General features: G+C 38.8%; 1 protein-coding gene across 2 annotated transcripts in view; it reads right to left on the bottom strand.

Annotated features, from left to right (window-relative positions):
* Positions 1 to 15,988: 15,988 nt before the first annotated feature.
* Positions 15,989 to 17,366, bottom strand: part of LOC147606865 (2-oxoglutarate and iron-dependent oxygenase domain-containing protein CP2-like) — a 71,281-nt gene continuing 69,903 nt past the window's right edge. Inside the window, exons 6-8 of one of the 2 annotated variants that reach the window (XM_086791618.1) lie at positions 16,860 to 16,984; positions 16,651 to 16,769; positions 15,989 to 16,553 (exon numbers count right to left, since the gene is read on the bottom strand). In XM_086791618.1, coding sequence (XP_086647744.1) covers positions 16,430 to 16,553; positions 16,651 to 16,769; positions 16,860 to 16,984 — 368 coding nt within the window. In that variant the 3' untranslated portion in view covers positions 15,989 to 16,429. The remainder of the gene's footprint in view (positions 16,554 to 16,650; positions 16,770 to 16,859; positions 16,985 to 17,366) is intronic. The other variant, XR_015264917.1, reaches the window with a different exon arrangement.

The raw sequence follows: 17,366 nt of genomic DNA, 5'->3' as shown, positions 1-17,366 counted from the left end.
ACCCTCCCATTCTTATGGTCTCTACAACACTTTACACATCAAGAGACATTGTCTCTGTAAATGGCAAGTTTAAAGTTTCAGCCCACTTAGTTTGATGTAAATTCATTTCTCAATAGTATCCTTTCTCAAACCCATTCATTTATTTTATAGGACTTTAAAGAAAAAAGTAACCAAAATATAGTTATTTTTTGTAGGGGGCTTTAACTTGGCAAGCAATTTTGGGAATAGGTCTTACAAATATATATCAATTCAGAGGACATTGTACTAAAAATGTATGCAAGGATGGATGATCTTGCTTTTGTGCTATGAGTAGACACATAGTTGTGAAGCCACATGATCACGGTGTAGTTTTCTTATTATTGTCATTGTGTCCATGATTGAGATATATATAGATGTATGAAAAAATGTAAGAATTGTGCTTTTCAATGAAAATAAAAAGTTTTGATAATGTATTGACTTTTTTTTTGGGCGAAACTAGGCCTTTCTCTCTTATGCAAGTTACATTTATCTTGTGCAAATTATCTTTATCAACATATCCATATGTTGAGATGTCAAGCTCAACCAGAGTTGATACTCATGACGTGTTGGGGTGATTGTTTCACATTTACATCATTGGTGTATTTGGTATCCGACATGATGGATCTTTGCCAGTGATTCTATAGTTGGACTACACCTATATAGTTCACGTGTCGAGTTATCGCATACTTTTTTGGGCATGTTTTGATCTTCGTTCAGTCACCGCAAGGTATTTTCAGACAGTTTCTTTAAGAAGTTCTGGTTGAGAACTGTCTCTGCTTGAAACTTGGTTATTGCAGTGCATCAACGTATTTTGGGAGTGTGGACAATGTTTGCACATGTATTGTTGAACTTGGATATATGTACATGTACTTTGGTCACATTTGGTAACATACAGGTTGTGCAGAAGTATTGCTACAGTCACTTGAGATATTGTTGTATTATAAGTTGCATATAGAAATAGATTGATGTATGATGGTTATGTAGCTCAGCATTATGCATGTGTGGCAAAGGTTGTGCAGGATGTTGAACCCACATGTTTTGAGGATGAAGTTAAGCATGCAAATTGAAATGCAACCAGGGATGAAGAAACGGTCACATTGGATGTAAATACGACATGGGAATTGGTGCGTTTGCTCGAGGGTAAAAAGACCATCGGATGTAAGTGGGTGTACAAAGTGAAGCACAAATCAGATGGAAGCATTAGGTCGGTAAAAAGCTAGATTGGTCGTTAAAGGTTATGCTCAGATCTATAGTATTGATTATGAGGAGTCATTCAGTCCATTGTCAAGATGGCAATCGTGAGAGTTGTAATTGCAATGGTTGCATTGAAAGGTTGGGTCTTACATCGATGGATATAAAGAATGCATTCTTGCATTGTGAGTTGTAAGAAGAAGCGTATTTGGATCAGTCACTTGGATATGAGGATTTGAGTCACCCAGATTATGTGTGTAGGCTGCGTAAAGTCTTGTATGGTCTGAAATAGGTCCATAGAGTATGGCATGATAAAATTGCAGAGTATCTTGTCACCATTGGCTTTCATATCGTAGATGCAGATCATTCACTCTATATGCGAAAGAGTGATAAGGAAATTATCATCATTATCATTTATGTAGATGACTTGATTGTTGGGGGTGACAATGAGTAGGAAGTTGAGTATGTGAAGGGTCTCCTCGAGAAGAAGTTTGACATGAAGGACTTGGGTGAGTTTGAGATAATTTCTTGGCATTGAGGTCATCAAGATGCTTGAGAACATATGGCTGTCACAGTAGCGACAATATGCATTAGACATGTCCAAATATAGTGTGGCTGTAGCCCATTTCTGTACCACTAAATCAAAATGGCAAGCTGAGTGCGAATATACAGGTGAGATGTTAGAGAATCCCACTATGTACAAGAAGATAATGGGTAGCTTGATCTACATGGTCAGACTTGGACTATACGGTTGGGTTGGAGAGTCAATTTATACAGGCTCCTCAAAAACCACATTTGGATGGTGTGAAAAGCACACTACGCTTTGTGAGGTCTACAGTGGATCATGGTCTCTTCTATGAGGATGGTATAGAGTTGAAAGTGTATGGATACACTGATGTAGATTGGGCTGGGATATAAGATCTAGTAGTGGATTTATGTTTTTCTTTGGGAGGAGTGGTGCTGTTACTTGAAGCAGTAAGAAGCAACCACAACAGTTGCCTTGTGGAGTATATAGGTAGCAATCAACCATTGAGAGGGCAATAAACCTATCTATAAAAAAAATTCTCTTTTAAGAAACCTATGGCTACATATAACCATCAACAAAAACTCTGGATAATGACACGACACAAGACCTTGAAAAGACCTAAAACCTATTTTAGAGGGGATACAATTACACCTAACTTTCGTAAACCATTACTGGTTTCTGGTAATGGATACTATTATCCTACACTTCTCTTGTACATAACGATGATATGGTGAAAATATTAGGGGAGGAGAGAGAGCTTGAGCTCTTGCAAGCACACACACACTCACATAACAATGGATAATACACACACAAAGATGGAAGGCTACAATATTCTTCTTCTTCTTACTCTTAAAAGAAGGCTACAAAGATAAGTGAAAACCTAACATAAGTACTAGAGTACTATGTACAAGCGGTCCATAATATGGACACGCTAAATAGATAAGTTGGCAAGATAAATATTACATAACTCAGTGCGTGGACTATGTAGGTGTAGTCCAACTTTAGAATCACTAGCAAAGATCCGTCGTGTCGGCTGCCAAATGCGCCAATGATGTGAATGTAGGCACATCGTGAGTGTCAGCTCTGGTTGAGCTTGATATCTCAACACTCCCCCTCAAGCTCAACTCCATCTCCAAGACTTCAATCATGCTATGAAATTTGTGAAGCTTCTCATCTCCTAGGGCCTTGGTGAAAATTTCAACAACTTGCTCCTCTATGTTGACATACACGAGATCAATATCTCTTGCCAAGACCCTCTCTCTGATGAAGTGATAGTGGACCTCTATGTGTTTGGTTCGTGTGTATGAAATACTAGGTTCCTGGCCAATTGTATGCTATTAAGGTTGTCAATAAATGACAACTTGCCTACTCCGCTTGACTATGAGGTGGTATGCACTTCTTGGTTCGTTCATGAAACACTGGGTTCCTGGCCAAATGTATGCTACTGAGGTTGTCATAATAAATGACAACATGCCTGCTCCTCTTGACTAGGAGGTGGTATGCACTGTGCTTCTGTATCTTTAACCTTGAAGTCCCCAATGGCAATAATTTGAATCTCTTGAACAAAGGGATTATAAACATGACATGCCATTGTTGTCTAGTCTTGCATCCTCTTTACAAGTCAAAACATACCCAACAGCTTCCTAGCTCACCACCTGATCTTATCTTATTAACCAACTCAACACCATTTCATGGGCCTTGTGTGAACATTTTAAACACATGGCATTGATTGAAAGAAAAAAAATAGCTTCCCTGGGTAAATAATACTATGAAAGAACTCAAATAGGCACCTATTCTTAAGTTTTAGTATTGCATCCATTTCTCCCCCTACTCAGCCTGCCTATGATGCTCTCCTCCAATGGGAGAGCCTTTTCATGCCCAATGTGGTTTGTAGCTTAGCCAATAGCTTACCCAAATCTTTATCTATGCTAGTGAGTTGCTAATGTACCATTGCTAGAGGAACCATCAAATATTCTTGATTCCATGACAGTATCTCTAGCCAACTTCTTTTGCATTGCTTTTGGTCTTCCTTAGTCGTGTTTAGACATTTCAACAACAACTCTTACCTTCACTTCTTCCAATGTTGTCCTTGTCACCCCTTCAGCCCACACGGTGCACATGGCATCCCTCATGAATCACTACACGTAACTTTCGTGCCCACCACATCTGAGAGGAAGTAAAAACAAGCTTGCAAGCACAAGTTGGCAAGAACATAGAAGGAGTTGAACAGAAAAAGCATCTAAGACTTCCATAGCTTTTAACCCTCTTTTCCTTGCCAAATGTCCTTGCCAATGCATTTCATTCTTTTGTTTAGTCCTTTGTAGTCTAGAGCAGGGCATGCTCACACATTGCAAGTTCCCACCACATTTTCTTTATCTTATTGTCCCACAAAAGCTTGTAACATTAGTTGTAACCTCCTCGGTCCAAACATGTCCATCAAATTTATTCCTAACTCCCATAGATCTTGCATTAGGTTGAGCACATGGAAGCTTAAACAAAACATTTCTATTATACCTGGGTGGCATCTCATCAACCTGATGTATCTCTCCCACCAATTAAAATGTGGCTCTCAAGGTATTCCTTGATGGTAGGTCTCTGAGTATATTCACAACACTCATAATATCTATCTTTTTACTAATGGTCCTTGCAATGGCCTTAAAACCATAGGGTCTCCTACATCCTCCAAGTTGTCATCAATTAAAATCTTTGCTCTAGTTGTGGTGTTGGTGCTGCTCTAGATACTTTTTGAATAATGTCTTTATTGTCTTCTTCAATGAATTTTGGCACTCTCGCTACCTAGACCCAACAACAAAGGTTCTTCCAAATTGGATATGCAAGTGATATATGCTAATATCTACCTGGACCCAACAACAAAGGTTCTTAAAAATTGGATATGCAAGTGATATATGCTAATATCTACCTGGACCCAACAACAACAAAGGTTCTTCCAAATTGGATATGCAAGTGATATAGGCCCTAGATATAGTTTGCCAACAAACTACTTGGCGTTATCAACATGCCCTTCTATTTGGTTTTTGACTAGCAGCACATGCCAGAGTTGTAGGAAAGAGAATTTAGAAGCAATAATTTAAGGATGGTCTGCAAAATAAATTGGTATGACCAATGGAGCTCACTAATATGCTAGGAGCCTGGAGGTAGTTCACTAGTGAACTACCCTTGGGCTCCCTCCTTTGGACATGTATGCTTTATGTCTACGTATGTCATCATGGACATGTATGCTTGTTGTATTGTATGTAGAGCTTGGTGTCTATATATCTAAATATGCACATGTATGCCAAGTTCGAGTGATGGTCCTTGTGAGCTTCTATGGTTGAGGTAGTTTGATGGAAAACTACCCCCGAGCTCCCTCCTTTGGACATGTATGCTTGCTGTCTATATATGTCATCGTGGATATGTATGCTTGTTGTAGTGTATGCAGAGCTCTTATGGCCTACTGCACCTCCCAAGGGAACCCCGCACATTCACCAAATGGACAAGCAATAGACTATGAACATTGTAGGGTACTTACCAATGCTTCAAGCTCATGTCCCTTGAGGCTCTCCAAGCTCCCTTTGGGAAGCTCCAACCTCCAACAATCTCTACCTCCACGCTGCGGAGTCACTCACACCACATGCAAGGCAATCTCTTCCTCTCACTCTCTCACATACAAGCATGAAAGAGTCACATACACTAGAGTACTCTCTCTCTCTCTCTCTCTCTCTCTCTCTCTCTCTCTCTCTCTCTCATACACAAGACAAGGGAGAGTTCTCACAGCACAAAGGGGGATGTGTTCTTTCATTATTATGAGAAATTTCCTTTTATACATCTGGCCCTTATCCACACTTGTGCAACTAAAACTTACTAACCTAAAGCCTTGGTTGGCCAATATCTCATAATGTACAATGTTTATAGTTCCATTACATAACACTTATTAATGTCCTCAAATGGAGGAGCATCTTTGTTAATCCATAGTGGGATTAACATTCCCCCCTTCCTGAAGTAGGTTATGTCCTTAGAACCTTTCATCGAGGTTGGAAGACCCGGTCTCGCTGAATTCATGCTTGTAGAAATTGTGGCATGATTGAAGGTTTTTTAGAGTTCTTTGGAATACAGAGTGTGATGTCTAGAACTCGGTGTTGATCGTGTCTTTGAATGTAATGTGTATATAGCTTGGAAGGCACAATAGTCGATGGTAATAAAGCATCATTCCTTGCTCATCTGGACCCCTGTTCACGTAGAATCAAAGGTGTTTTGCATTGTATCCATCATGTGTTTTTGTTGGCTGGTTGATGAGTGCTACAATCAATTTCAGGAACCTGATCGCTGCAGCCACTATGTCTGGATCTGGTATTCTCTGCCACGAGCAGATCTAGGTGAGCATTTGGTTCTTTTGACTTGCTATATCTGGAGACTCCGATGGCGATTACTTCAAAAAATTATAGCAAACATGGGAGTCCCGTTCCTTTTCTACCTTGAATTGTAGTGGCGTGAGTCTCTGTTTGATAGGCATAAAGACTAGATCGACTCATTGGTTGGGGGCTGAGCCTTTATATTCCCAACTTTAATATGGAATGATCAGGTATTCCTTAAGCCATTTCGGTTGAATGCTGAAATCCTATCTCAATCTGTTTTGATTGCATAAAAACCACCTCGTGTGTGCACTGGATGCTAGCGTTGCCATATTTGGAAATAGTAAATGATCATGAAACTAACTACCCTAATCTCCAGCAGATCTGCGAGATGCGGGTTTGCCAGCTTTTTATGCTTTGCCACATTGTCCCATAATGTACCTTCTCATATTGGCAGCAATTCTTCCAGATCTGGCATTGGAGCTCTGAGAGGATAAGGGATATTGTGCTACCGCCCCAATTGTATGTTGGAGTAAGCCTCGGGCATAATTCTTCGTGTTGGATCAAAGTGAGTGATCTGCATCAGCACTTGGAACATCAACTTGGCCTTTCGTAGAGGATTCCCGTCTTTGATCATTCTCTCATATTTTGCAGTTGGAATTGTATGCAAAACATTCTGATTAGTGAAACGCGGTACATCATCAATGGGAATGGGAGCACGTACCTCATCGAGTGGCTGTTGGGGAGATAAGGTTGTTGCCGGCAACTCCTTGGGGTCTAGAGGGTTAGTGGGAAGATCCACAAAGGGTAAAGAGAAGCGTGAAAATATGCAATCAGTCTCAGTTTTGGTAGGAGGAGTGACACTTGGATAAGGATTTAAGAGCTTACTAGAGAGGAATGGAAAAACAAGATAAGTGACAGATTGGGATGATCTTGGGGCTTCTTCTGGTGTACCTTGAACTGGGTGGTGGGTGTGGAGGTTTTTTTCATAAACTCATGGAGTTCTGTGATTTCATCTGTGGGGTGGCTATATTTGGATAATCAATGTGAGTGAGATCAAAATCATAAAGAACACTCGTTAACATGGCCTCCAGATGTCTATGGATGTTTCTATAAAGTTTTATGATACCTAAAGGATGATACATTGTGGATTCATAAAGGTTTAAGTGCTGATGTGTATCATAAACTTCCACCCACCCTTCGCTTACTATCCATTGATAGCTATGGGCTATAACCTCATAGTTGGCCGATGTGCATGAACATGAGCACTATCTCCAGGCTACGCAAGGACAGCTAGGACCAAAAATACGATAGTGTAATGCTTGTTTGCAATGAGGCACATAGAGTTTTGCTATAAGTGGGCAGTATATAGAGGATTTGGAAACATCTACCATGCACAATGCTAATAGCAAGATGTCACTTGGAAGAGGCCTATCTGATTTCAGCTTAATGGCTGAGTGAAAGGCTAAAAATGCAGAAGAGGTGCTGGATACTCAAAAGTTGCAGTTGAAGGAAATGTTGGAGGAAAATATTATGGTTTTGACTTGACTTGGCAATAGCTTCACCATCGACTCGGGTCTGATGCGACAATACGATTACTATTAAGAAGGGGAGTATGTTAAAAACCACTTTATAGGTTAACACGGTTTCACCTGGCCGACCTTATGAAAGGTACTTTTCCATCTTATGCGCTTGAATGGGCATTTATCTTTTGTAAGACAGTGCTAGAACATATAAAGCGGCCTCATGAGCTTAATGTTAAATAGGAAAAGTCTAAGGACTTTGTGTATATATATACTTGGTTAAGATTAGTAATAGTGGCCATAGCATTTTTAAGTTTGGTTAGCCTAGTCGCTTGTATATAAGTCATGTTGACACTAAGCGATAGAGATTCCTCTCCTTGCAATAGTATACTTGTGAGCTCTTATCTTCTCTACTCTTGCTTTCTTGTGAGCTCTATTGGATTCTTACATACTAGATGGATGCTTGCTCGAATAGGTTTGATTGTAGGTTTCCCTATTCCCTAAGATTCTTCCTTACCCACCTATTGTGATAGAAAACCAACACGAAGGACATTCAATTTTTGCCTCCATCATCCCCTTAGTAAAGGAGCATAGAGAAATCTCTATCATCATCCCCTTAGTAAAGGAGCATAGAGATCTCTATGCTCCTTTACTAAGGGGATGATGGTAGAGATCTCTATGCTCCTTAGTAAAGGAGCATAGAGATCTCTACCATCATCCCCTTAGTAAAGGAGCACTCCGATGTGACAATGGACTGAGGATGTGATGTGGTTGAGCTAGCGCACCCACCCCTTCCCCTTGGTAGCCTTAACTTGTGTCTCCTTTTTTGCTTTAGCATTGATTGTAGTTTACCTTAGTTGCTCCACAATAGTAGGAGTGGTAGAGGAGTTGGTAGTAGTTTCTTCATCACCCACTTTGGACAAGGACACTTTCGTCACCTTTACCAATCTTCTTCGCCCTTCTTCTTCTTGTTAGCTTTGAGGTATTATTTTGTCCACAACCATAATACCTGCATGCTTACCTGGATGCTTTGCTTGCAACCTTGTAAGTGCGAGTAATGGAATTGCAATTATTCTTCTTGTTAGCTTTGAGGTATTCTTTTCATCCACAACCGTAGTACCTGCATGCTTACCTGGATGCTTTGCTTGCAAATTTGTAAGTGCAAGCAATAGAATTAAAGTTACTATTCCTTTTTTACACTGAGAATATTGATAGTAGTTGTCGGATCAATGAAACTCACTTTAGGTGCCATTGTTGGATAATCTTTAAGCACATGGATCAACCCCACACATAGAGTCATTGGGGAAACTGCTTGTGTCATTAAGGTACCTATCTGAGGACACTCTACCACTATGTGTGTATTGAGTAGTATAATGTCAACAAGCAAGTGTATGATACACATGCCAGATGTGCATGCCATAGAACTTCCTTTTCTTTAGATGCCCTTCTTGTTAGGTGTAACTTTTGTGTTTGTATGACATAATTCTTGTGCACAATCTTACATTATAACTTAATATATCACACCTTTATCTTCTTCTTGTCAATGCACATAACCTTTTTGGATATCGAACCATTACTTTGTGTCTATGCTCAATCACAAAAGATACATTAGTCCACCTAATGTATAAAATTGTGACCATTGGACTAATAACTTATTTAAGAGCAAATATCATAGATAATGTGATCCTTGGAAATGAGATGGTCTGCAAAAAATACATTGATCCACTAGAAATATTCTTTGTAGTCTGACTTTGGAGATTTTCTTTGTAGAACTCACTCAAAACTATTAATTTTAATGCATAAAATTGTGACCATTGGACTAGTAAGACACCTTGTACCTTGCTTAAGAGTAAAATAGCATAAGAATGTGATCCTTGGAAATAGCATAAACAATATGATCCTTGGAAATGAGATGGTCTTGGCTATGCAATACAAAAGCTACATTGGTCCTCTAGAAATATTATTTATAGTTTGATTTTGGAGATTTTATTCATAAAACTCACTCAAAACTATTAATTTAATTGTTTTAAAAAATTTGGATTGGTATTTTTCCTTAAAATAGCTCAAGTTACTTTTTGAAGGACCTCATAAAATATTAATTTGACTATTTGTTTCCTTGGACCTATTCTTTATAGTACCCTAGCCATTTTTAAGCCACCTTATACTTACTTAAGGGAAAACTAGGCTAGATAATGTGGAATTATTAGCAAAGATGTATAGGCTATGCACCACTTTCACTCTTTGACTCTTTCCAAACCATCTCTTAGGTTATCAAAGACATGATGCTAGGCCATCATAAGCATCAAGTAGGCCCATCAATTGGCTAACTTTGTTTAGGGCTAGGGCTAGAAGCATCTTAGAATATCCACATTGTACTATATTGAATGGCCGGTTGTTGCCATGTAAAATTCTACCATTTTTAAAGCCATGGCCCATTTTTGGTGATTTAATGATATCGCTTTAGGATTTGAATCAAATTCATGCTCACATCACTCTCTCCTCTTCTCTTTGTTTCTACTTGCTTGTCCATTAAATATGTCTTTCTGATTTTAGCTTGGAATCTCATATAGATTGCCTCTATATAATAACATGTAAAAATCTTTATTTCATAACCTAATTTAAAACCATCAAAATATCCAAAGGAACATATTAGAAATTTTAAAGAAGTATTTACTTGAGAATTTGATAATCCTATTAACTTTTAAAATTTTAGATTTTTAAAAAACCTAATCTTGGTTAAAATTTTACAAATTTAAGACTTCTATTAACTTTAGTAGTTCCATTAACTTTGTGAATTCGCATGCATATTCATAATATTTTGAGATCAATATGTTTATTGATTAAATATTATAATCATTGAGAATTTTGTATGCTTGTGACTAAGAGATGATGCAAATTAGAATAACGATGTTTATAAATACTATTTAGCTAAAATGCAAGCCAAAATGTGTTGTTCAAATTTAAACATGCTAAAGTTAATATTTTATTAAAACTTATAGATTGATTTACCTCGAGAGCTCTAAAAGTAAGCACCTAGAGATATGGAATTAAATCTAAATCTTTGGAGCTTAACATAACAAAAAGATAGTGTGCCTATTTAGTCTTAAGATTTGAGGAACTCGAGAGATAAATTTGAGCACTTAAAATTTATTCAAACTTGATAGGATTTAATTTAGATTAATTAAGATTCAATTAGATTTAAATATATAAGCAAGTTTTTATTACATTGAATTAAGATCTAATTAGGTGTAATTGAATCTACTTACATTTGATTAGGTTTATCTCATATCTAAATGAGTTTAATTTAGTTTAACTCACATCGAATTGAGTTTAATCAAAATCCTTTTGAATTTAATTGAGACTCAATTTAGATTAATTAAGATTCAGTTAGATTTAAATATATAAGCAAGTTTTTATTACATTGAATTAAGATCTAATTAGGTGTAATTGAATCTACTTACATTTGATTAGGTTTATCTCATATCTAAATGAGTTTAATTTAGTTTAACTCACATCGAATTGAGTTTAATCAAAATCCTTTTGAATTTAATTGAGACTCAATTGAATCTACTAATGTACAATCAAGATCAAATTTTTAGCAATTAAGATTCAATTTGAGTTTAATCAAGGTCCAATTATATGCATGCAAGCTCATTGGATCCAATTAAGTATTGAGATATCGAGCTCAACTAGTGTTGTGGACATTGATGACTCGCATGGGTGATAGCTTCCACACTTATGCCATTGACATGGTTGGTGAGATTATGGTTAATATGCCGCTAGTGGATGACAGGCTGTGTGACATCCACTTTGGAGTATTAGAGTTATGGCATACTTAAAGCACCATCTCATATAGTCGAGTTCACACTATGGACCAACCACTATATGTTACTGTAGGAGAGTAATTTCCCTTATAGTATGTACTCTTATCTTTTAGTTATATGGTTATGGAGAAGAGAAGAAGATAGAAGAAATCTAGCCATTCATTTCTCTCTTGTGTCTTGCTTTCTCTCTCTTGTGTGTGTGTGTGTGTGTGTTTGCTTGCAAGAAACTCAAGCTCTCCCTCTCTCCCCCTGCATTTTGTTTATGGTATCAACGCTCCGGTTTGTGTGAGAGCTAAGGAGGCAAGCTAGAGGCAAGAATAAAGCAAGCAAGGAAGTAATACACAGGTAAGAGAATCATCATCTCTTTTAGGTACAACACCTTCTCCGTAGCTCCAGGAGCTATACATCTCCGATTTGAGAGCTGTCTTTGTAGACTTGGAGGTGTCTAGAAGGTGCGCAGTACTTTGCACTGATGTTTTGAGGCCAGATTTATGTTTCGGACGCGTTTCAGTCTCTGTTCCATCACTGCAAGGTGTTTTCGATAGTTTCGGGAAGTTCTAGTTGAGAACTATCTCTGCTTGAAATTTGGTTATTGCAGTGCAGCAATTTGGGAGTGCAAACAGTGTTTGCACATGCATTTCTAATCTTAGGTGTATGTACATGTACTCTGATCACATCTGGTGATATATATGTTGTGCTAAGGTATCACTGTAGTAGTCACAAAAGGTATTGCTGTGTTACAGGTTGCATATAGAAATTATATATTTGTAGGTTTTTGGTTGCTGTAGACAAACATGTCTGATAGACTCAATCAGGTTGTCAGTGGATGAGATGATGGACAAGAAAAACTTATAATGACTAATTTCCTAATGGATAAAGGATTTTGAGACTATATCGAAGGAGATAATGAGGAGCATTCAAAGTTGTCTGATGAGAATGCCACTCCAACAGATACAAAGGCATTCAAGGATTAGAACCAGAGTGCAAGAAAAGTCATGTGTTGGCTTTCAATCAGTGTCACAGATACAATGATAAGACACTTACAGGATGCCAATACTCAACAGTTGCATGGTAGAACTTGGTGTCGCTTGGTTTTAAAGGGTAACAAAAATGGTAGAATGTTTACTTTGGATGTGAGTATGCCTAAGGTAAAGGCAATCATGTTGTGCCATTGCAGATATTGATATATGGCACAAGCACATTGGTCATATGAATGTACGACTAAAAACTATGCAAGTCCAAAATATTATTTTTCAGATATACCAAAGTTTAAGGTTGATGGTATGCATAAAGTATGTGAAGCATGCCAGCTTGGTAAGCAAACCAAACATGCTTTCCCACATGAAAATCATGTTAGTATAAGTCCATTAGATGTTATCCATGTAGGTTGTAAGTATTATGTTACATTCATCGATGACCACACTAGGAAAGTGTGGGTTTACTTCATGAAGGAGAAAAGTGATGTTTGCTCACTTTCAGAGATTTAAAGACTTGGTCGAGAAGAAAAAAGGCATATAAATAAAATACCTGAGATCATATGGTGGAGGGAGTATTTCTCTAATGAGTTCAGTGATTTCTTGCGAAAGTGGGGAATAGGTACACTTCGCACAACATAATGGTGTTGTAGAAAGAAAAAATAGGCACATTGCAGAAGTGGCATGCTTGAAAAGAATATGCCACATTATTTTTGGGAAGAAGTAGTAGCAACTGTTTTGTATATTATGAATAGGATCCCCACTGCAGCTGTTCATGGTATGACGCTTGAATAGAAGTTTATAGGCATAAAAGTGGACGTGTCTCACTTGAAAGTGCTTGGGTGTATTACATATGTGCATGTTTCTGATGAAGTGAGAACAAAGTTGGATCCAAAGGTAAAGAAATGCATCTTCATTGGTTATGCTTTGGAGCAGAAAGGTTATAGATGTTATAACCCTACCACTCGTGAGATGCGAGTAAGCAGAGATGTTATCTTTGATGAGATGAGTAGTTGGAATGCATTGACAGTGAAGGAAACAGAAGATGGATATGTAAGAAGTGTTAATGCTACACCACATGTAGAGTAGCAATCACAAGTGCTTTAGTGGACCTGGAGATTCCTCTAGCAGTGGATCCAGTGTTAGTCCATGGTCAGGCAGGTTGAGGATAAATGCAGATACACATGTATCACGTAAAGGGAAGGGATCAACATTTTGTGCCCTGATCTATCACAGTAGGTCACTCATATGTGGATGGTGACTCTAATGGCTCTGAGAGAGCAGAGCCTTGATGAGGAGCTTGTCATTCCGTATGTGGGTTACTCCTGGTGTAAGGAAAACCATATCTTTTTTAAGGATACCTAACAGTGATCCAGGTGTACACACGTCTGCGAGGGTTAGATAGCCTGTTGTGACAAGTTGAGATATGATGGATATACAGCCCATCATTGTGCTTACATAGTTAAAACAATACAGGAGTTAGAGCCCACTTGTTTTGAGTAAGCACTTGGAAATAAAAAATGAAAAGATGCCATGAATGAGGAGATGGCAATATTAGATAAAAATGCAACATATGGGAGTACTAGTCTTTGCTTAAAGAAAATAAGGCAATTGGATGTAAGAGGGTGTATAAGGTCAAGCATAACGCAGATGGTTCCGTAAGTATGTATATGGTTCCGTAAGTATGTATAAGGCGAGATTGGTTAGGGCTATGCATAGACCTATGGCATTGACTATGAGGAGACATTCATCCCGGTTGCGAGAGTGGCAACTGGTGTGAGGGCTCTCATTACTATAGCTATAACAAGGGGTTGGTCTTTGCACCACATGGATGTAAAGAATGTCTTCTTGTATGGTGATTTACAACAAGAAGTATACATGATGTAGCCACCAGGTTATGAGAGTGATGTACACCTAGATTTTGTGTCTAGTTTACGTAAGGCTCTGTATGGCTTGAAGTAGGCCCTTAGATCATGGTCAAATAAGATCGGGGAGTATCTTGTTACCATTAGATTTCAAATATTCAATGCAGATTTTTTACTTTATGTAAAAAAGACAAATAGAGGGATCATACTAGTAATCATTTATGTGGATGACTTGATTATCATCTCTAGAGGACAACCTGAAGTAAGAACCAAAGTGCATGTTCAACCCTAAGAATTAACCGAGAGTCCATTTTTAAAAAAATCATTGATTACATGTACTTCAACATTTTGTTTCCAAACCATCATCGTGGGCTGCTCCTCTCCATCATTTTGTGCTAAGGCAAGAATAGCAGCCAATCGATTACCAAAGAGGTGAAAGCATTCAATAAAGGCCAGTAAAGCCTTTTATGTACAAACATATCTCCTCCTCTACTTGGTCTTTCTACTTTGTATCAACTTTCTTCTTAATGCAATCACAATCAGGCACACTGGTAGACAGACATTCATCATCTAGCCTGATTAAAACCAATGTGAAATCATCAAAAAACAAGTTCACCTCAGATTCAATCAAGTGAGAAGAGATGGGCAATAGTAGCAAAGAAGGAAAGACAAATATGGAACTGGGGATGAGAAGCCACATGCCAATTGTTGTTTGATGATTGATTGGGCATGTTAAGGATTTGGCTTGACTTTGCCAGATCTTTATCTCCACCAACTGAAGAATTCTGAAGATGAAACCTTAAAGATAGATGATATCAGAATAATGAAGCCCTGAAAATTCCAGACCAAGGTTCTGAAGCACCCAAGTAGTCCTCATAAAAACGAGAGAAAGACACTTTTACTAATGCAAGCTTTTTTGGTGCACCTGTACTGTTTTAGAAAAGGGCTCCAGTACTGGCCAGACAGTAGGCACAGGTGGAATAGCTACTTCTCCTATAGGCTGTCGAACTTGACCAAAGTCAAGAAATCACCAAATTCTGATTTGTAATGTATAACCAAATTCTCAAAAATGGAAAAAGAAGAAAGCTAGCTCCATGAAAAAGTGGTTGTAGCAGCATTGTGATTGTTGAGCTGCTACTCGATGCACACCTTTGGGCAGGAATTTTACTCAAAGCCTTGGTTTGTTTTCTTAGTTAAATTAACTCATTTTAAGAACTTCGCATACCACACCAAGAATGTTGAACTTATTCAATCCTCACCACTTGGGTCCTTGGAAAGGCTTCATGATTTGTTCACATAAAGCATTTCAACTGCAGCATATGACACAAGCCTGCATATTGTAAACCACAATGACAGCACAGGTCTACAGCTTATCACGCAAGAGCAAAGCTAGTGCAAAAATCTGCCAGCCAACAGGGTGGGTAGGGAGGTGGTTGGGCAAGATTTCCTGTCAAGATTACCCATCCATCATCGACAGGTGGTTGGATGGATGTGTAGCCAGCCTAAAACTATTACTCCACATGAAACATCAGCCGTCGCAAGGGACATACTGTATGCCTGCATATTGTCTAACCCACGAGAGCAAGAAAGCAGTTTCATCAACAATGCAAACCTACAGCTGCAACATTCGAAACCTGGCACCATTTACATGAGTCTCATTGTGCAACTACCACCCCATTAACTGCAACCAAAACATCAACAAAACGGCTCACTTGAAAGACCCTGGGAAAAACAGTGACCTTGAGGACGTTCCTTTTTCATAGTTGGTTACTATGACTGCCCGACTTGTAAACTTCATGGTACAAACAGTATCAACACTGTCTTAACCCAAACGAGTTCAAGAACAGTGACAACTTACTACAAGGGCAGCCAAGGCACGAGTAAAGAGCACCCCCCTTTCTTACACGAGTGAGACGGTTCAAAACTACTCGGTTCAGCTGTAGTGGCCGATCCCGACTAGACGGTTCCTAACTTGCAGGAATTCCTGCCTAAAATAAAAAAAACACCTGATCACTAGCACTGTTTGACACTGCCCTCAGGCCAACCCACTGGCAAGAGTGCAGAAACCATAGAATTACAGTACTGTATACAGAGCATGTGAATGTGATAAAGGATGGCCTGATAGGAAGCCTACTTCCATGACAACTTTGTTGGCAACACTACAACGTCACCTGCCATTTCTGGTCTGGGATGCGCCGCCTGCGATCCTTTTTGCGGGAGTGGCATTCACCACACCAACTGGAAAAATCGCTCTGGTACTTCTTTAGTTCTCGGAACTCAGAACTACAGAGGTGCACAACAGTAGGCAAGCATCAGCAAGGATGAAAGCATCTGAAATGGAAGTTAATGTGATAAGATGTTCAACTCATAATAAGCATACCTTCTACACCAAAGGATTAGGTTAGTTCTTTGTCCAGAAGTTATGGCCTTAGCTCCATGGCGATGGCGCCCTGCATGTAAAATTGCTCGCCCTGGGACATGAGAATATTCAAGCACTTCCTGCATCAGCCAAAAAGTAGACAAGGTCAAGATCAAGCAAGTGGCACACTCAAAAGCTTTTATTATGTCCTTCTCAGAGTGGGCACCCACTTCTGGATGCACTTCTCCATTGACATGCTTATCACAACGAACCCCGCGAAAGAACAGATCCCCACCATTGAACTCCTTTCCCAAGCATACGTTTAGTGTGACTTCAGAATCGTCAACATGGAAACCTGCAGTTAATAAAAGTTGGTTAAAAGAACTGAAACACAACACAGCATTAACAGGTCTCCAAACAATAAGATTAAACCCATGATCATTTGTAGAAGTGGTCACAGGTCCTGTGTTATCATGTGGAGATGCACAGCATCCAGAAACAAGAAATACAAGGCATAACCTTGTTACATGCAGAAGCTTTGACTCGCTGCATCATTGAGTCATGGAGTGAGTCAAGCTGGAAAAGAATGGTCGTGGGCTGCAAGACATTATAAATAACCATTACACAAGGTTTATACATTCCCATGTGTGGGTGCCTAGACCTAGCTGGCCCAAATCATTGGGCTGCAATCTGCAATCTGCCCACACTTGTGCCTCAATATGTTGTCCAGGCTGTAC

Source organism: Cibotium barometz, chromosome 56, assembly GCF_041138505.1.
Source record: "Cibotium barometz isolate CiBa-2024 chromosome 56, ASM4113850v1, whole genome shotgun sequence".
In the NCBI taxonomy this organism is placed as follows: domain Eukaryota; kingdom Viridiplantae; phylum Streptophyta; class Polypodiopsida; order Cyatheales; family Cibotiaceae; genus Cibotium; species Cibotium barometz.
This window is presented reverse-complemented; position numbering and strand designations above follow the sequence as displayed.